Genomic DNA, 22,148 nt, shown 5'->3' on the forward strand with positions numbered 1-22,148 from the left:
CCTGTTCTCTTGCACAGGGTCCCCTGACAGATCCATACCCCCCTGATGATTGCACAACCTGACGATCAAGAGATGTCGCCCTGATTGCTGTTTGTCAGGCACGGCTTTTAGTCAAGCAAGGCAGGTTTATGGTCCTGACTTCTCAGCATATTTGGTTTTATTGTAGGCTATGAAAGAAGTTACAACAATCTTTAAACGTTCTTACTGTCAGTTTGTTCTTTATGGCTTTACTTTGTGTGTCTTTCAGATGTCAACCACAACAGAAAATGGGATGGGAGGGCTTCGGAACACAAGCAGAGAGAAAACATATAAGAAGGTAAAAAAAAAGACTCATACAAAACTGCTCATACAAGAGCCTCACTGTGTGTGGTTTTATTTCACTTTTATGACGATTGTGAACATGTTTCCATTAACATTTATTTTGGAAAGCCTCTATTTAGAGCCAACAAATCCAAAAGGCCTTCTCCTGTGAGTCACATGAGTCCTTGTAAATGTCCTTCTACAGCACATAATGTCCTGCCCTCTGCAAGGGCCCGCTGCCAGAGATCAGTCAAGTGCTGGTCATACTTGTTTTTTTTTAATACACTTTAGACGTCACTGCACATGGCAGCATTTCTTAACATGCTACCATTACAAGACTCTCCACAGAAGCTACAGGTTGGGACTAAAAATTGGACAAAGGTGTTTTTGTGGTGGCAGTGAGAGTATGTTTGTGTCTGAGCTTTTAATAGTTAGGCTATGTGCATTTGGAAATTATACTATAAAATTGTACCGTACAGGAAATGCTTTATTGATTTTGAAGAGATGGAACTTCATGGTAGCCATTCTCAGGACTTTTTACAAGTTAAATACTGAATTAATTAAGGACAGCAAGTGACAGTGCTGCAAGAACAACCAGACTGATGTGATGTTTTTTTTATTTTCCCATCTAGACCACGTCATCGGCCCTGAAGGGGTCCATTCAGCTTGGCATAGGCTACACAGTGGGCAACCTCACCTCCAAGCCTGACAGAGATGTGCTTATGCAAGACTTCTATGTGGTGGAGAGCGTCTTTCTTCCCAGGTCAGTGCTGCAAATAGTCAACAGACACAAACTCATACTAACGCAGACAGCTTCCATACACAGTGAGACGGCGTCCATGATGTATACGTCTTGGGAAGCACTCATTCAATGTGTTAGTTTGCACATAATAACAGCCAAGACTTTCATATAAACTCAGTGTTAGTAGTCTCCAAGAGCCAGTGAATCACAGAGCTGCTTCATGTGTAGGTGGTGGCGGGCTAACACTTTACTTACAACAATTTCCTGACTCTGCAAAGTCAGTGAATGGAAAGCGGCTTAAGACTTTGCTCGTCTGCCCGTTCAAATATTATATGTCTGGGTCTTGTATTAAAAATGTTAAAATCTATTATTACTCGTGCTGAATGGAAACTGCAGTCCGGGGACATCCAGTCCAAACTAATTATGCCGCTATAACAAACTGCCGCCGTCATCATTTGTCCGTAAAGTGAATTCTGCTTGTCTCAGTCATGATGCAGGGATAAAACTATTCTGGTGGATTATCCAGCCAAGAACTGTGAAATCAGCTTACTGTGTGTCTCTTACTGCCACAGTGCAAAACATACGTCAGTGTGCGGCCCCACCATCATCTCGGGCTGTCTTCGCAATTACATCACCAGCTTAAAGAAACGCTTTATATAATCCAGAGCAAGCCCAGGAATTCTTTGAAAGTGTGACTCATGTGTTCACACATACCTTATAGCACGCAGATGTCGCTCAGACACGTCACATACCATACCTATAATAAGCCAATGTATGTAAATGTCACACTGTGTTTCTGGCAAGATAGTGTATTAGTTTTAAGGACTAGTTCAGTTGGGATTTTCTGTTTTAATAAATTTATGTTATTCATTGTTTCATTTTCTGATAAATATTATATTACTGTAACTAGTTGATCCTGCCTGTGGCCAAATACACAGATAAGGCAGAGAACAAATAAGAGATCAGGAAGAGAATTAGAGTTCCTACCAGGAAATGCTTTGTGGTTTACCTTTCAGATGCTGCAGCAGGATATGTAAACTCAGTGTGGTTTATGCAAACCTGGGCTTGGCGCACACATTGACCCTTTACCGTCTTGCTCCTCAGCAACAGCCCAAACATTCAGCTGCTATTATTGTTGGTTTTAGCCCTAGTGACGAGTTAAAAAAAGGAAAACCCTGCTGTACTTTTGCTGAGTCAGTGAGGATTGTTGCATCATCCTCAATATACACAAAATGTCAAACACTTTTCACATAATGGTGAAATAAAATGAAAGTTATTGTCATCTGTGCGGGTGGCTTTTCACTGTGAGAGGCGACTAGCAAAAAAAAAGAAAAGAAAATGCTACAAATTGCACAAGACACAACAAACAAAACATGGAGAGAAAATGGGTGTTTTATGTCTGTATCTATCATAAGCATTCCCTTTTTATTATTTTCTTTCTCCAAGTGTTCTGTTCTGTAACAGCACACAAACACAAGCCACTCTTTTTCTTTTCACTGACAGAGTATCCTTAGAGAGTGGCTGAGTGATGGAGACAGCTCTCAGATGCTCTTATTGCCTCCCTCCATCTCACCACTCTTCCCCCTCTTCTTTCTCTAGATGTTGCTTCTCTCTGGGGTTCCCACTGTTGTTTGTCCTGTCAGTCTAGTTTTGGATGGCTGGAGATGTCGCAGATGCCTTCGACTCCCACACAAACACAGTTTCTTAAGGCAGACGCACACACAGGTTCCCTGTTTAGAAACATTTCCAGGTGCTGCAAGTTGTTAATTATCATGTTTCCATGCGAGGCGTAACTTACCTTTACACAACTGTCAGTCACTGATAACAGATAATTGTAATTGTTGTTGCCCTCACAGAGCAGTCAGATTTCATTGTAGAGTAATCACAGGTGTAGTGTTACACATCAGCGGCGACTAACTGCCCTGACACAAAACAACAACACAGTAGCCTTGTTACCCAGAAAACCATCCAAGTTCTCATACTATTAACAGATTTAGAGGTGTCCTGGAAAACAAAAACCTTTATTAACCTACTTCTTGTAGCTTTAGGGTCAGTGGGATTGATTGCATCGAGAGTTTATTTGATGAAAAGATTCGATAGCTGACTCACTCTAACCTCGTCAGGCGTGCTTACTCCAGTGTCATAATTTTTCAGTGGGGCATGTATTAGGCTGGCTGCAGAACAGGGCTGGTCTTTGTTGAAGCCTATTAATGTGTCACAGTTCAGTCAGGACAACAAAAAAATTAGGTTATTTTGTGTTTTCACCTTTTTGCAATGCCCTTTCTCCAGGGCTCATGTGTTGTTTGGTATTGTTTAGCCTCAGTAATCAGAGACATCTTAAGTCTCCAGGGGAGGAACTCACTATGCAGGCCAGTGTTTTTGTGACAATGCTGGTGACTCTGAGGCTCCCATTGATGACTTCACTGAGGCAATGGGTGGAGCACATTTTAGGACCTACCGATACTCTAAACAGGACTCAACTGTCAATAGATACCAAAACAAGGATGTGGTGTTAGGGTACACTTTCCCCCTGCTGTCGATGACAACAACACAGTTATGTTTTACTTATAAGGAAGGTTTATCCTTCCTTATATTTGTGTGATTACTTCATCTAATGTACCAATGTATGTTTTTGTTTCCTGGTGGTTATTCATCACACAAACCAGCGAGGGAAGCAACCTGACTCCAGCTCATCACTATCCCGACTTCCGCTTCAAGACCTATGCCCCGCTGGCCTTCCGCTACTTCAGGGATTTGTTTGGCATCAAACCAGATGACTACCTGGTAAGGCCAATTTGTAGATTTTGGGTCTTGACCTTCAAAGAAATATTTGGCATTTTACTTTAATTTTACAGCGACTTCCAGATTGTCCCTGGCCAAAAAACGGGCCGTACATACAGTAACCCCTCACCTCCTTGGACTTTAGAGGTGCTGGTAACTTGATTTTGTTGGCATCAGACTGCCCATTCTCACCTGTCCTTTAAGCTAAAAGGCCAGTATTTATAGCTTCATGCTGCATTGAGGAAAGGACTCTTTGGCATCAATCTAAATGCAAGAAAGTGAAGAAACACATTTTCCAAAATGTGATGCTATTGCTTTAAGCAGTTTTATTCATCGGTGCCACTCAAACAACACATGAAACGTCATTTTAAACCTCTTTGGTGTAAGTGTAAATATTACATGGTGAACCTCACACTACTTCTGCTCAGTATTTGTCATTATGAACACCCAAGCGTTATTTTCCCACTGTCCAGAAATAGAAATATGATCATTGGTGTCATTAAGAAGATGCAGAGGCCTGTGGGTTGTCTTTCTCTTGAATTTCCTCCCATCGACTGAATGCTATAGTTTTCCACCTTAGTAGATACTTAATCAAGACGGGATCTTACGTGTGGTTTTTTTTGAGTAGTGGGCGGGTAATGCCACGCACCATCTGTGCAGCAGAAAGATGGGATGGGAGTGTGAAGCCAAGGCACAACATCGGGGCCGTGGCGATATCGGAAGTAATGACTGAGCTAACGGAGCGTGGCCTCATTACGACGGCTTTAACCAGCTCCCAGTGGTGAAGGAAATCAGCAGTTGATTCTGTGATTTCCCAGAGGAGTCAAAGACGCAAACGCTCACAGTGACAGAGAGAGAAACTCTGAGGCAGCAACATGTTAGAGGAGATTCTAACAGGGCCATTTTAATAACTAATTTATTTTGTTTTTATTTCTGTGAAAATACTCTGACTGCACCCTTGGATGTAATAATACTCACAATGCCTTTTAAAACCCCTTTCAAAAGCCTTTATTTACATGCCACATGCTGTCCTGTTTGCTAATTTGATTTGCCGCTCACCAGAGTATACCATGTTGCCATATTCATCCATGTCCTACACTTATGCTTCTTGCTTGGAACAGAAATTAGATTTTGCGTAATCTTGCCCTTGAAAAACCCCACCAGCTGCATTCTTGTTCTTGAATGCCGAATTTGTTTTCTGTTTAAGTGAAAGACAAAGGGCTCTGGAGGAGATGGAGACTAAATGTAACTTCAAAGCAAAAAGAGGGAGGATGGCAGAAGGCACAGAAGCTTAGAGTGTGCTCATGATTGATGTCCTTGAGGTGATGATGAATTCATTCAGACAGAGTGCACACAGCAATCTAATTAAAAGGGAGTTAACACACACACACACATGCACGCGCACACACACACGCACAATTTCCCAAATGCAGATGCAAGAAACTGCTGAAAGTATCACTGCTGGTAAGTCGATGCAACTGCAGATGGTCATCAGTGGAAGAGTCTCTGGAGATGAAGAGTGGATGCCTCCAGTGTTCCTCCTCTCCTCTGAACATGTTGCTCTCATAACACTCTGATTAACATCTAACGCTGTAGCCTGCTGCTCTCTCTCTCGCACGTTGATTGCCATGTTGTGATGAAGGCACAAGCTGTAATCGCTCCTATTACCCTTAGCCGCTGTGAAGCAGAACTGGCACTTCTACAATTAATGGACATGTGTTTGTCTAACAATAAACCAGATGCCGACAGAGACCTGATTTCTTTCACTGACGTGCCAGTAAAACGTGTATGGCAGCATGCGAACAGCCATGTACGTCTTTGCAACTAAAGAAAACCACGGCCTTCCAGTTTTAGGGAAAGCCTTACTCTGTTACAACATCACAAAGCCAGGCCTATAAAGAACTGTTTTTCCCATTTTGTTGTGTTAGAGCTTTACTGGCCTGCAGAAAAAACACGGCCTCCCTCCCTCGCCCCAGGATGAATTGGGACACTGAATGTGAGCCAGGTCGTATTGCCAGACATCAGTGTCTGACCTCACTACTCCTGTTCTGGTTGAATGGAGGCAAATCCCTGCAGCCAGGTTACAAGATCTTGAACAAAGTCTTTGCCAGGAACGCATTAACGTATTTGGGTCAGAAACTAGGTGTTGGTGTCCGTCTGACCCCGATGTTTCACTAATTGACTGTGCAAATTAGCAGTGGGTTTGTGGTCAATTGATTGAGCACATTCATTTAAGAATACAGTGTGTTCACCTGTATAGAACTACACACAGCAGATCCCATTGTCTCCCAAAGTGTGGAGGCTATCATAGCAAACAAATGGCTGTAATGTTATGATGTACATATTTTAGCCACATGGTGTATGAAACCCTTAAAACTGAAAACAAGTAGTGGTATCGAAACCTGGTACATCACAGGACTTACTGTAAATAGCAAAAGGCAGTTTTTCTTCTTTCAGCACTAAACAAACAAAACATGTCTCTGGTGGAGCATCTTTGTTTCATCATAGTTTCCATGAAAACGTCAACTGGTCTTTTCTTTTTTTTCTGTTATGCTGTTTATTTGTTTAGAGCTGTTTTCAATTAGTTTAATGTGAAATGTTAAGCTGGTTTGTTTGTGTTTTTCCTTCCTCAGTACTCCCTTGTAAATGAGCCTTTGATTGAGCTGGCCAACCCGGGCGCCAGCGGCTCTCTCTTCTACCTAACCAGCGATGACGAGTTCATCATTAAAACCGTCCAGCACAAAGAGGCCAAGTTTCTCCAGAGATTGCTACCTGGATACTATATGGTGAGATAACTGAATATGGCTTCATGAGGTCTGAAATCCTTTTAGTGTTATAACTCAACGGATCAACTATCAGATGCTTAAGTGACATTCATGAAGTGCAGTGAACATTTTCATTAGCTTCAGCTGTAAGGCACGATGGCATTGATGTGCCTCAGTCAAGTAAATGCTGCTAACACATTTATCCTCAAAAAGATATTACATTCATCAGGTAATGACTATATAGGGACTAAAGTCCCAATGATATTACGAATAGGTCTCTGAAGAGCGATTTGGGATCTCACTGGGCTACCCCACCACTCACTGCCTGACTCCACTTTACTTCTTGGTAATCCAAAAATAGGCAAAGAGGTTGGTGGAGCCTAGACTTCAGTGCATTGTATAATAACTGTAGCAAGCATTTCAAGCATTTGTCCTCATTAGCATAATAAGCACAGCTGGGCATCTGGGCATTATGCTTGAAGGCCAACAAAAGGCGAAAGTTTTCACTGGCTAATTAGCTACTTGAAAAGCTAAGAGAGCAGTCCTGCTATGGTGATCGCAATAGCTATAGCCTACCATTAACCTGCTAATTAGTGCTAAAATATGAATAAAATCATACTAGATTTTTATTTAGCACAAAAACAGGAGCACAGACGGCACCAACACAACTGTGAGTGAGGTCACGTTCAGTAACTCAAATTAACTGAGGTGTCAGACAGCTAGTGGCTACACACTGAGCAGCTAGCCGTGCTGTCAGTTATAAATACCTTCATAACATTTAAATGATGATTCATATTTAAAAAATCTGCATGAAAAGGGGACACATGATGGTCTATGGGGACAGATTCACTTTTCGAGCCAGGCAAGTCATTGCTCCAAGAATTTTTGGCACTTCCATGTCATTTCTAAATTTAGCCATCAACAAATTAGGAGCCAAACATTTTTCTCACATCTCCCTATTTTAAGTATTAAGAAGTGAAACAATTATCCTGCTGTGTGACACTATATTCTCTTTATATTCGCAGAACTTAAACCAGAATCCACGCACGCTGCTTCCTAAGTTTTACGGCTTATACTGCATCCAGTCTGGAGGCATCAACATTCGACTGGTGGTGATGAACAATGTCTTGCCTCGCTCTGTCAAGATGCACTACAAATATGACCTGAAGGGATCCACCTACAAGAGACGGGCATCCAGGAAAGAGAGAGAAAAAAACTGTCCCACCTACAAAGATCTGGACTTTCAGGACATGCACGAGGAAGGGCTTTACTTTGACGCGGAGACGTACAACAACCTAATGAAGACTCTACAGAGGGACTGTCGGGTAGGTGGCCTCGGCTGTGTGTGTGTGTGTGTGCATGACGGGTGTGGTGATCCTGTGTATGTGTGCTTAGTGTCGTCCCTGTCTGTCATAGAAATTGCAAAGTCATACCAGAGCAGGAAGATCACTATCATTCCTTAAAGACAGGCTGTGAGACAAATGAGGAAGTCTTGGGTCTTTTTTTTTTTCCATCATCAAAATACTTTCCTTAAAAAGGCTATGCATGTTGAATTTGCATGCCTTCATTCCTTTTCTAAAACATTTTGACCTGTGTGCAGCCAAGCCCCTGATGGACAGTAACGTTGTGTACCATAGGCTACGAAAGCAGAGAGCAGATTGTGCTCAACCTGGGAATTGAGCTGCTGACGGGACGTCTTTGACCTCTAATTTTTGTAACCAATTATGGAAGCTTGAACATCAGCTCTACATTGAGTTCTAGTTCAGGACAAAATATTTGAAGGGCACAAATTGTTTTAATCGGATAAAATATTTTGAAAAGACTGTAAAGTTTGAAAAGTGTTTGTGTCTCCACTGTGTGTCCAGTCGAAGCTCTCAGTTTGCCCCAGGCTCTGTTCTCCCTTCTCGTTGCTGCTATGTCTCACGACATGACAGCTCTCCAAATATGATTAAGACATGATCCTGGTAGTGAGAGACCTTGATCCAAAGATAGTCTTCCAGTTTAAAGGCTTTCATTCTTCTCTATTTTCATACTGAGGCTGAGAGACAGACAACAGTACTCAGTTAGATTAGGGAATAAAGCATTTATTATCCTATTGTCTATCTGCATTGCATTAGTGTTTGAACAAATGTTTTTGAAAACAGCTTGGACATTTAAGGACCATGTGCAAGAAATTTTCATATTATGCCAACATGTTTGCAAACCACAGTTGTAAAGAAGGAACAAGCCTCCTCCAGGCTATAGAAGAAACAGAAGAGCTGAATCGCTGATTTCCTTGTTCTCTGCCTCTAAAAAAAAAAAAAAAATCAGCAGCCCAGATACTGTGTCTAGACTTTCATTATCATGTTTTAGTTCCTGTATCATATAGGCCCATGCTCTCCCTAGATGGTTCACTGTAGAACCATTGATAATGGATACCAGATAAAAAAAAAATGAAAATATTATTCTAGTTGGAAGAAAAATGTCCTTTTGTTTTAAACATAAAATGATAGTAAATGTTAATATGCAATCTTGGAAGGATATGAGAAGACCCATAGGATCCAGTTCTGGCTTACGCATATCAGCCTACTGTCCTGAAATAGAATAGCCTACCGGTATCTTAAAAGTGTAGCCATGCTGTACTTCACACTTATGATACATACGTCTCTTCATGTAGCCTACTGCTTAGTAACCAAACTGTTTTTTATCACGGTGCACATTTGATTTTAGTTAACCTTAACTGATATGTCCAGTTGAGAAACGTTCAAAGCATTGAAATACTGAAGAGAGACAGGTGATTAACTGAATTTTCACAGTGTGCAGTGACCTACCCTGTTCTCTCAAGACAACTTGACTACTGGGCTTTTGGGTGATGACAATACGGCTTTCAGACACTGGTTTGAAGTGTTTTATCCTCACAGTGGCTGACTAATGATGGGAGCTTTAAACCCGGTGTGTTGTAATCCCATTTGTTCTGCTTGACATACAGTAGCTGCGCACACACACATGCAGTACACACACCTACACACAATACCTCCAAGGCGTAGGCTATGCCCTGATATTCAACCTGGAATCAGACCTGGATGTTACTGTAATGTGGATTAGACAATTCCTACCCAGGTTTCTGTCGGGCCGGGCCTGGCCAACCTCCCCGGCCCGGAAAACCTGGCATCATTCAACCAATAATTTAACGACTTCCATTATTACACGAGCCTCATCTTAAGTGTTTCAGTTTTTAGTGTGTGGGAATAGAAAAAGCTTGACCATATGGTGATTGATGGCGTATGGAGCACAGTTAGCGGTAATGAAGAGTGTGATGCTCTGCGTATATTTAGTTCTCTTCTCTTCTCTTCTCTTCTCTTCTCTTCTCTTCTCTTCTCTTCTCTTCTCTTCTCTTCTCTTCTCTTCTCTTCTCTTCTCTTCTCTTCTCTTCTCTTCTCTTCTCTTCTCTTCTCCTGTGCAAACAGGTGTGAACAACTGTTGCTAAGTCAAACAGTATCTTGATACCCAACTCTTGAACAAACATGGGTCTTTGTTAAAAAACAAACATACTTCAAGTGATCCCCTCGGGTTATGTCCCTTCCCATCATCATTAACCAATCTGCTGACATTCCCAGTGTCCTCTTGTTTTCTTTTTAATGTTTTCCTAAGAAGATTGCAGCCAGAATGACATCCTCCTGTCTTGCTAAGTCAGTGCTTCCTTAATGTTTAACCTGGCAGGACACACACATATTTACAACCCTACCTTAAACAGAATACACTGACTACATATTATGTGTGCATGTACAGCCCTCTGTGTGTGCTCACTGGATGTATAAAGTATACTATGGTGTGTATGTACAGTACTGTATAGTGTTAAACAGCTAACAGCATCTGTCAGGGACTCTGTGCTGCTGTGTAGTTTGTTATTGTTGTGGCTTCCTGCATTCACCTCCTGAGCGGGAAGCAAAGTGCTCCTCTAAGCAGAATCTCCATCCATTTCCATGAGTAAGCAGCTAACCCCGTCACCCCAGGAGAGGCTGCAGACCAAAACACAGAGGAGGGGTCGGCAGAAGCCAAGCAACAGGGGGTGAGGGATGCAAAGGGAGCAAGGAAGTGGAGGGGAATAGTTGTCCTGTGAAAGTACATGTCCCAAGGCCTCTGAAAAATACATTTCTGCTATTTTTCCAGAGAACCGTGCAACGTGATTTCCATTTCACAGTAATGCGGGAGGGAGGTCAGGGTTGATTTGAGAGGATTAGGAGTATGTACTGTATGTGAGAGGATCAGATCTTTCCATGTTGGACACTTGTAGAGAAATACAGGGGTATGGTCTCCATTTTAAGTCTCCTCTCTCCATTACTCTGCGGCTCCACTGATACTCCCCAAATGCCAAAACAACACAAGGCATTAATAATTCATATTGAACTCTACTGAGTGAGACAGAGAGGGTTTATTGTGGACTGAGTGAGTTGCCGGTTTGGTGCTGGCTGTTTGTGATCCGAGCAGCGTCATGGCCATGTTGAATGAGTGTGACAGCAGCCGTCTGTAAGACAAACACAATGAGGATAGTGATGCTGATGATGTCAAGCTGTTGAGGCAGTTTTGTTCACAGCACATGTTTTTTTTTTTTTTTTTACTTTTTATTGTGAAATACAAGACAAACAACATGGTGGACATACATCGATGTACATACAAAGTGCGAACAAGGTGTGTGTGTATGTGTGTGTGTTTAATTCAGGTATAATATATAATATAAATGGTGGTCATAACAGTAGTGATAGCAGTAATAAAGAAATAAATAGTAATATCAGTCATAATAATAATAATAAAATTAATTTTAACAGTTGTTACAGCACATGTTTGACAGCAGAATCTTCTTCATGTCAGGGACGACGACCCAGAGAAAGTGACATGAAGACACTCTCGGAGCGCAGTTAAGGTGGAAATCCTTTCAGATATGGACAAGAGCAGAAATGATAAGACTCTGACAATGCATGCGCACTGCTTGGCAGGAGGACAATAATGTGCTTGCGTAGCAACTGGTGTAGCCAATCATAAACAACCATTTACTGTATAGTTCGCCCTCTTCACCGCCACGTGATCCCGTGATAACAATGGCTTCTCTCACTCTCAGCTTGCAGAAGACCAAGGCTGTGACCTTGTTGAAGTTGAAAGTCAGCAAAGCTTGAACAGTATCCTCAAGCACATTCACACTACCCTACACTGTATTTACCGCAAGCCAGTCTTATTTTCTTTAGGATAAATCTACTGATTATTTGATGCACAAAATAGCAGCTTGTACTGAAAAATGTCCATCATAATTTTCCATGGCCCTTGGTGATGTAGTGTCTTGTTCTGTCCCATCAATTGGTAAAGAGATATTCAATTTACTGTCAGAGAAGTGTAACATAAATGTGAATGTGCACATCTTAGATCACAATATGCAAATTAAATGTGTTATCCTTGGGTTTCAATTTTATTAGGCGCCTGTGTACAATCTAATGTAATATAACACATTAGCCTACTGCTTTGTGAAGCTTAATGATTATGTTACTGTGTCACGGAGAGAGAAATCAGGAAAGCGGGTTTTGAATTGTTTTTAAATGACATTATTATAGCTATTACAAGACAGGGGTTTTATTTGGAACTGATTTTACCAGGAAAATGGCAAAATCTAGAAATGCAGCGGAACCATTTGTCATCAATCAAAGTCTATTTGCGTTAACAAGTCTGAACAAATGACAAAATTAGAAGCCACATGTCTGTAATCTAATTTGTTGTGTCATGGGTAACAGGTTGTACTCGTGAATTATAGAGGCGTACTTTAGAAACATCCCCGTGATGGTGACAGGACTCAGAGTCAGTGGACGAGTATCAAAGCTTCAGCTGCTCCAGAGTTTAAGAGGCTCCGTTTGTGTATTTCCAGCGCACAGACTCATACTTAAGAAAGCTTGCAGTGTATTAGTGTCACACCAGCAAGCACTATGGGGAAATCGACAGCCCTGCTGGCACAGAGATAGACAGGAGGAGTGGAGTGTTACAGGGAGGAATATATAAACTAAAAAAACAGGAATCAGAGATTTGTTGAAGATCAGAGGCTGCTGTGACAAAGCTTTCTTCCTACAGGAGTGTTAGGATTAGTCTTTCCCATTCACTGGAAGAAAATGAGCTGTTTTTGAAATGGGAACAGAGGGCAGGTTGCCCACGGGAGAGACCCAAACATTTGGCTGTTACACCTTTAAGGATCAGTTATATTTTTTTCACTGCACTGATATTTTTCTGTACTTGTACATATAAACAGCATTTTTTTTCAGAATCCAGAGAAAACCTTTAGCACACAAAGAAACAACCATAGCTGTTTTCTTTCTGTTGTGACGGTTTGATTGTTTGCTCGGGGAAAGCCGGGGCCAGGACACACAGTAATGGCCTTCTGTAGGCAGCCTGGTTTGCGTGGCTCTGTTCAAAATGGCTGCTGTTTGAATAGGCTGGGGGAGTTCGAGCGAAGGGATGCAAATCGTTGATATGGAACTGGCAAAGCTCAGACAAAAGCCCCACTGTTTGTTTGAGTCAGTCATTAAGTCTGTTTTGTGTTTGTGTGTTTGCATGCGCACATGTGAATGAACATTTGACTTTATGCATCAGTGGTGTCTCTAACAAGGAGGAATGTCTTTTTGATTATGCGTTGAAAATGAGTTATCTAGAGATAGATGAGGGAGAGTTTTAGATCATCTTCAAAACACCATTGGTCTCACAGTCTTTAGAGAGACAGGCCGGTTTTCTCTGGATACTGGGTCACGGCTCGCTGTGATTATATCACAGGCTTGTTCCCGGGCAGTCTATGAATGTGTTATTTATGAATTGTAAATTGAAAAATCTTAGACTATGAGGATAGAATTTGTTTTAAAAAAATTTTTAGTTATAAGATAAGCCTGGCTACCTGAGCCTGACCCTGGTCCTGTTCCCGCCTCTCTCTCTCCGCCCTTGTCTCGTCACAACACTGCTCTGCTTGAGGAGACCAGGAGACATGAAGTCGCAGCGTCTGTGGGAAAGTGGGCGAAAGGCTCCTCAGTCGGGTCAATGTGTAACACTTGGCTCACTGTGGAGAAACACCTTGTTTATTTAGCTCAAACCTGGTTTAAACAGAGATTTCCTTTTGCTTGCTTTCTGGGTTTTGAGTCTCTGAACCGTTCTGGGTCATGAAGGTGTTTTGGGTGGGGGAAAAAAAACATGTCTTTGAAAACACTTGATAGTGGCATTACGTTAACCATCGGGGAGTTGAAAGTGAAGGATCCACTCCAGGAAATGACCCTCTCCGATGTTCAAACAGCTCACAGAAAATGTGAAATGTCCTGTTTGGGCTCAGTGGAATCACCAAACTTTTCTCGTAAAATCTGCCTTTGAATGAATGAATGAATGTTTATTTTCGAACATGTATAAAAAAAAAAGTATGTAACTATTTGTACATACAATAGAAAGAAAAAAAAATAGAGCCAAGACATAACAAAACACCGCACATTGTTCAAAAAAGGAGTGGGAAGAAGTACAAAACTTTTTTAATTTCCCACCCCTTATTAAAGCAGAAGTAAGTGGTCCGGTCGTTTTCGCTAATGCTGTGTTCCAGGCAGGCTTTTGAAATCGTAAATTACAGCTTCAAGTCACAACTTACGACTTTGTAGCGTTTCAGGCAACCCACTCGTGTTTTTCCGACCTGTTTTACCGGTGAAAGTCACTATAACGGCCACTCGTAACTTCCGACCGGTGAACTCGTACCAGATCGAACTGGTACCACTTCACGGTCGGAAAAATACGAGTTTCCTTGAACGCACCATAACAGTCCTCGTCCCTACGTCGCCACATTCACGGCGTCCCTTGGCTGCACACACAGCCCTGCATGCCGTTCTCTCTCCTCATTGGATAAAAACTGTAGGATACGATAAATGTTTTCTCTTCGGCTCAGAGCAGAGCAGAGGGACTGAGAGACCCGTGTTTCAGTCCAAACACTCTATGTAAGTGATTGCTGTCGGAAGATATAACTATTTAAGACTTATATTAACACAAATATATCACTTACTTCTGCTTTAACTATTCTTCAGTTTGTAACTACACAGATATCCTTATAACTACATAATATACCTATATAAATATATAGGCTACCATATATACACTTCATAAATATCTATATATAAGTACAAAAATAAAAATATACTGCATACATATCCTTATAAATATATATAAAAACTATCTCCATAAATAAATATATACCATATATACCATACTAAGTTAGTTACAATATAACAATCAACACTATTCTTCCTTTCTTTGGACTTGTAGGTGTTGGAGAGTTTTAAGATCATGGACTACAGTCTTCTGCTGGGGGTGCACGTCCTGGACCAGAGCCAGAGGGAGGGGGGCGAGTCGGGCCAGGCGGGGGGCGACGGCAGGAGGCCGGTGGCTCAGAGGGTCCTCTACTCCACGGCCATGGAGTCCATCCAGGGAGACGGCAAGGCAGCTGAAGCCCTCACCACAGACGACACGTGAGTCAGCTCAGCGGGCAGAAAGCACACACACACACACACACACACACACACACACACACACACACACACACACACACACACACACACACACACACACACACACACACACACACACACACACACACACACACACAGACACATTATGTACACGTATTTGGGCAGGCACACTCTGCCTTTGTCCGTCTCTTAATCTCCACCTTTTCTCTCACAGTTACACAACTGTGCTCATACCTCGCACAGGACACTCACACACTGGCTCACACTCACTCAGGCTCTCGTATAACCATAGCTACACAAATACAAACACAGCCACTGTTCTGCATATTTAAGGCGATACGGACAAATGTAAATACTGTAAGTGCCTCTTTTACAAACACTTGTGAAAGTGCAGAGGCATATTGCCTTTATTTGAGCAGCGTTTCAAGCACCGCAGAAGAAGAACAGAACGACTGTCTGACTGCTGCTGTGTTTTATCTCCGCTGTAGGATGGGTGGCATCCCTGCCAAAACACACAAAGAAGAAAAGCTGCTCATCTTCCTGGGCATCATAGATATTCTACAGTCTTACAGGTACTGGTCTTTAGATTATACAAACCTGCTGACAGACCTTCTGCCATCTTATTTCTCATACTGGGATCTTCTTAAAACTTAAAATGACCTGTGTGGACGAAACACATGTCTATCTGTCTGTATGAGATGTAATGTCTCATCAATAATCAGTGAGGATGAGAATGAGGCGGTGAACGCCGTAGTACCATATGACAGAATAGTGCATTTCTCCCTGAGTAACTACCCACACTATGACAAGACCTTTTAATGTTGAATTATCACCCTGCACTGATGGAGAGTGCTACAAGCCTCTTTACCACAGACCTCAAAGGACTCGAGACGTTTTTTCGCTGTCCAACAGGATTTAAAGGGACACGGCAGTCAGTCTTCTTTATTTATCACATTGATTTTCTTTGTCCTGGCAGCGAGCAGTGAGGCGGGAGGAGGAGGCCTTTTGGCTGAACGGCTTTTCAAACTTGTGGAAATTTAAAAGTGTCACATAAATCTTGACCTGTTTTGTGCCGGGTATCAAATGCACATAGTGTGTGAGGTGGAATCAGGCCAGAGAGGAAGGATGAATGGGCTCAATTTGTCTCCATTGATCTTGCCTTATTTCTCTTAGCTTGCCTCAGTCAGAGGTACAGTAGACCTTAAAGGGTAAAAACCTTACGTAACTTCAAGCTATTTTGTATTTTCTGCTAAAATTCTAGACAGTAACCATAACCTTGCACCAAGAGGGAACGAGGAAGCGTCTCAGGTTTGATCACATATGAAGGGGAAGTTGTTGTGTAAGCGGATATTTGTGTGACAAGGCTTCCTCTTATTTTGTTTCTCCCCAGATTCATTAAAAAGTTGGAACACTCTTGGAAAGCCCTGGTGTACGATGGTGTAAGTTGATAGTTTGCTCAAATCTGACACTGCTACTTTTATGAATGAGCCTCTTGTTCGGACAAACACACACACACACACACACACTGTCTCTCTCTTTCTACCGACTAATAAAGGTTTGTTTTTGTTTTTCTGCACGTCTCCAGGACTCTGTCTCGGTGCACCGGCCTGGATTTTACGCCAGCCGCTTCCTCAAGTTCATGAGCACACGGGTCTTCAGGAAGACTCAGCGTAAGTCTGCAGGTTGATGATGGTCACATGATACAGGTCAATGGGAAGTGGAATGCAGGAAATTCTGACATGATAGGGAGAGTGAGTTTGTGGGCTGTTTTTAGTGTCTGTTACTGGGCATTTAGTGTCTTGAATAGGTGGCTGTATCAGGCACATGATCCATTGTGTGCACATATCTTAGCTCTGATTCAATTTTAGGTTCAAATATCAGACTTTTAATCCTTTTAAATGAAGGACTTTGTGTTGGTTATGTGTGGACAATAATGTGGTTATGTCATACAAAACAGTCTGTTATGTGGCAATAAAAAAAAGAAACCTCAACAAAGAAAAGCACAAAATGTCCACTTATACACCACTGAGCTGCTTAAACAAGTTAAGGTCAATAAACCACTTTAGTCCAATAAAGATATTGATTGATGACATCGATTCCCCATTTTAATGTCTGTGTAAACTGATTTCAGCCATCACAGCCTGATTCATCCTCACAATATCTTTAAACCATTTGTTTCTCTCTGTGGCTGTAGGTAAAGGCAGGAAGCTGTAAGAACTTAGCATGAATGTCAAATATAGTAACAAATGTTATGTAACCACGCAGGAACCCCCCCTCTCTTGTGGAAATTAGGATGGCCGTGGCAATTATTTGTGGATTTAGCCATGCTATTTGCCATCGCCAAGTCCCATCGGAGGAAGATGACAGGAAAGGATTTCATTTCATGCCCTGCTTGGGAGGCAGAACAGAGAGGAGGGGGGGTGGGACTTGTGTAGCCGTCATTGTGCATTTTGCACAGTTTAATAACTTTACTGCTAATTTTGGAGGCAAAGCGTCGCAGTTTTATTGTGTGTGAACATCGCTTCAGTTGGGAATCCTCCATCTACTCCAATTATCTCCTCCTCTTACGTATTCTGCCGCCGCTTCCCTGAACCTTGAATCTCTCTCTCTCTCTCTCTCTCTCTCTTTCCTTTTCTCTCCCTGACTCATGTCCTCCGTTTGGCTCTGCAGCACTTCGATTCTCCCCTTCAAAGAGGACTCGCACTTCCATCCCAGCTCTGAAGTCGTCCTCTCAGGAGATCCTTTCATCGCAGGCAGATGAGAGGAATGAGGAGGACAGGAGGGACAGGCTGGGAGGAGCCCGCAGCCTCGCCAGTCTGGACGGACAAGGTACATGAAACAACATTTTCTAGGAGGAAAACCTTCCTTGAGAAGCATTTTAGTTGCACAGTGAACCAATTTTCCCATACTGTTTGTAAGACAAAAGACAACTTTCAAGGTTGTTCACGGAAGCGTTTGAATAATTTATAAGATTGTTTGACACCTAAAACCTAAACGATTTTACTGTAACACCATCTCTAATCGAGCATTCCCCTCCCATTCATCTCATGGTTTTTGCTGCGTTTTAAAGCTTTTCAGAAACACTCGAGGCCCATAAACAGCCACTTGCCTTCGGCCATAAAAATGTTGTCCTCTCAGCACTGCACCAAGGGAAGAAGCTGTCACTGACTGATACAGTGCTCGGCCTTAATGGAAAGAAAACAGAAGCTACCTTGTTATTAGCATCAGTGTGTATCCATGGGGCATATGTAATAACAGAGATGTGGGTTTACGGTGTGCGTTATCCTCACCTCCTCTCTCACTCTCTCTCGTGATCACAATCTGACTCCGATGCAAGAAGTGTGCCTGAATGTGGAGTTTGTGTCGGCGAGTTCAGCACAGCAGAGTCTGGCCTTTGTGTTTGACATGATGAAGGAGTATGAGAGTATGAGCCAACGCTGCTCCGGAGGAAAGGAGGATGTGTGCGTGGGTGTGGAGCACAAAGACTGAGTCATGTGTCCACTCTCTCTTTATGACCAGCATCTGTGTTGCTACAGACCAATTAGGATTGTTGCACTTCCTAAATTAGTCTCCGAAAGGTCAGAGGAAATTTGCTTTACTCCAGGGTGTGAAGTGGAAACTGGAAAATGTACTATATATCACTTTTATTTGAGCCTTTTAAAATGAACTCTCATGTTCTGTCCTGTCTCAGCCATGAGGATTTTTTAAAAACCACAATAGAATATCAACGATGACTTCATCATCATCATTTGATCCAATAATCAATACTAGCTAGCCTATATGAAGCCGAAGTGATCACATTGATTGACTAATGGGGCATTTAGGGTCCTCTAAGGAATCATGACTGTGGGTGTTGGTTTACTCAGACTGCATAAAAAGACTTGGTCTCATCTTTGCTTGGCCTTGGAGACTATGAATTTATAAGAAAGAATAAAAAAGAAATTAAAAAAGGGGAAAGCTGTGTCACAATCTGGAAGCATGGATTTTGAAAGATGTTGAAATTCACCAGGCAGATGGAAAGATCATTCACACGTGTCTTGTACATATGTTTTCTCCGCAGCTGTGTTTGGTTCATACCTGCGTCCAGACCTGGTCCCCGCCAACCCGTTGTTCTACGAGGGCTCCTCCATGGGAACCATCTCCACCTCCTCCATCTTTGTCAATGTGGACAACCAGACAGAGGAGAGGTACGGCATCTTTGCTACTGGTTTCCTCCTGTATCCCGACACTGAGGTTGTTTAGCAGCGTTATGTACACAGTGTGGCCTTGAAGGACGGGAAGGAAGGAAGGCATGCAAATTGGCCACGCCCCGACACATTCACTCACACACACACACCCACACCCACGCTGTTGTTTCCCATCTGCTGACGTCACATGGTCTTTTATTGGTGACGTGGGCCGTGGAGCAGGTGACTCAACTCGCTTGACAACATGTCAACAACATCCTCCATGTGTAGTCTACAGTACAGTGACGTGTCGGTGGCTACAGTTTTATCACGGTTATTTATAAAACGCGGAAGAAGGACTGCTCTAGAAGTTACACAAATCTTTCCAGAGTTGATCATCTTTCGCCTGTCCTCCTGTCCGGCAGTGTCAGGTTCTGCTTGCTTTCTTCGGCTCCGTTGTGCGACCTGTCCGGTCTTGTCCCCTCACCAGTCACCTGCTGCTGCCCTGACATTGTTCTGTCAACTGCTATCATCAATATTTAAGCAGTGGCTTTGACACAATCTTGTGCTCTGTGCCGTTACGCTGTAGAAAGACTGCAAGAGGTGAGGGCTAGTGGGGCAGTGGGGACTGTATAACCATCAAGAGTAATTCCTGTCCTGACAGCTGCTCTGTCATTTTCACCAATAACACCTCGTGTTGTGATGTTTGAGGGAAGGATTGCTCTAAAATAAAACAATTCTCCCACTCTCCACCTGTCTTTCACTTGACTTTGAACAGTGAAAGTGCTCAGTCACAAGGGTCAAGGGAGTAAACACACATTCCTGAATTTATCAGGGAGTCACCTGATGTATATATATACACAGACAACAGCTCTCAGCGCCCCCTGGTGGCTCAACCTCAGCTGTGAACCAAACAGAGTAGCACCATGTCTTATTATGTCTCCTTAAAGCTACATTTAAAGCCATACATTTACCAGCCATGGCAGCATGCGTGTGTATGGACAGATATCATTACTGCAATTTCTTACTATCCTTAGTATTGTTATTATTATGTTGTCCATGATTAACTATCTTGTATTTTTTTTATAACTGTACAGCACTTTGGTCGACTGAGGTTGTTTTTTAAAATGTGCTTTATAAATAAACTATGACTTGACTTGACAATAAGGACAAAACTGTAAGGTATGCCGGCATGAAACATTACAGGTCTGTTGAGATTAAAGTAGGACAATGAGAGGCTTGGTACTAATTATCCATACAGTAACTTAGTAATGACTTCTGAGTGCTCATGTAATAAGGAAGTAATGTAAGTAATGACTGACTACTCGTGCGTCAGGTGACAGTTTCTATTGGCTGCATAGTTGCATGTTGTGTCTTGGTGGATGATAGCCATTCATCCATTTGATAGTTCAGTTAACCTTTTCTTCGTTTCCCAGAAACAGAACTACGAGCTTGTTAAGCAATTCTTCCCCTGAACCGAAAATGAAATTGTAATATCAGTTTTGTAATTTCCTAGAGTGTGTAAAGCTTTGACTACTAGATGTTGTGTGATTTTTTTTGTTGTTCTGACTTGGCAAGTCTTGAAGAAGATTCTGTTTGGTGTGGTACTGTGATCAGTCTCAGCTGAGAAACTGGCAGGTTTCACATCCTGTTCACAGTCACTTCATCTCTTTAGCCTCTTTGATTTCACAGTTTCTATAAAACCCGATGTTGTATTTCTGGACAGCATGGGTTTCATCACTTTCTCCAGAAGTGTTTATACAGCTGCGTTACGTTCACCCGGATAGTAAACTCTCTCGCACTGTCTACTGCGCAGCTTCATCTGAAAATATCTCTTTCTGTTCCAGAGATGACGTTGCATCCAGCTCCACGTTTACCCTGGAGGACAGCGCTATATGTCTCACTTCTGAGCAGAGCACCATGGATGTGGACATAGACCGCGATGACGGATCTGTACTTGATGTCTATTTGGTGAGGCTTTGGTTATCTGCGTTTATGCATGTGAAGTTCACTTTAGGATAACCGGCTTGAGCTGAATGAATATTCTTGTCTCTCCTCTCTGCAGTGAAAAGAGCAGCTTTACAACCTTCATTTCCTCCTGCCAATCATAAGACAATCGTCGCACTCCATTGGACAGGCCCCCGTCAGGCCTTTAACTCCACTTCCAGTGCCGCTAGATCCATGTTGCCACTTGTATTGCCAAGACATAAAAAGACTTGAGACTCTCCACTGGTTGAAGGACTAAAAGAAGACACAAACAAAAGTCACAGTGATGGATGGTCATCTGCAAGGAGCCATGTGACATCATGTAATGTGATGAGCATCGGGCTGAACTGACTGTCGCTTTTTTAGAGCATGCGTCCATGCAGTGCCATTAAGTTTTATATATGTATCCTGTTTTCATGACCTACACAAGGATCCAAACATTTACTACAAAAACACACAAGGACAGGCTAGATAAGTCCTACATTTCTTTAAATGTTGTTTTTTTCTTCTTCTGAAGACCACAAAGAAATGAAACACACTTTCAAAGCTTGCAACTGCAGTAGTTGCTGATCAGATGAGAAATGTTTACAGTGAAGTAAAGATGGCATCCATGTCCCCGATGAAGGGGGACGGGCCAGTGTCACACAGAGGACACAAGCCAGCTTGTAGCCACAGCCAACACAGACAAGGAAAGACTCACATGAGTTGATGCTAAAACTACCAAGGCCAAACACAGACTGCGACATGGTTAATGTGGCCAGCCCCTTTCCTAACCCGTTTCCTGACACGGACCTGAAGCCCCGGCCGAGGGCGGCTGGAAGAAGATGAGAGAAAAGACAGTTACTAGCTCTTGGATGAAGCGGAACAGAGTGGAGTGACAGTGCACTCCCTCTTGAAAAGGCACTTTTGACAT

At 42.5% G+C, this 22,148-nt stretch overlaps 1 protein-coding gene across 1 annotated transcript; it reads left to right on the plus strand.

Moving 5' to 3' along the window:
- Nucleotides 1-247: 247 nt before the first annotated feature.
- On the plus strand, nucleotides 248-21,477 carry pip5k1bb (phosphatidylinositol-4-phosphate 5-kinase, type I, beta b; the record flags this gene model as incomplete). The annotated part of the gene is made up of 13 exons (XM_083979516.1): nucleotides 248-316; nucleotides 933-1,063; nucleotides 3,709-3,826; nucleotides 6,457-6,609; nucleotides 7,614-7,913; nucleotides 14,881-15,083; nucleotides 15,572-15,655; nucleotides 16,474-16,522; nucleotides 16,669-16,753; nucleotides 17,754-17,912; nucleotides 19,144-19,270; nucleotides 21,097-21,220; nucleotides 21,315-21,477. 13 exons carry the CDS (start codon nucleotides 248-250, stop codon nucleotides 21,315-21,317), a joined length of 1,605 nt encoding a protein of 534 aa, XP_083835642.1. The 3' UTR covers nucleotides 21,318-21,477.
- Nucleotides 21,478-22,148: the final 671 nt, after the last annotated feature.

Source organism: Trachurus trachurus (assembly GCF_905171665.1).
Source record: "Trachurus trachurus genome assembly, chromosome: 9".
NCBI lineage: Eukaryota > Metazoa > Chordata > Actinopteri > Carangiformes > Carangidae > Trachurus > Trachurus trachurus.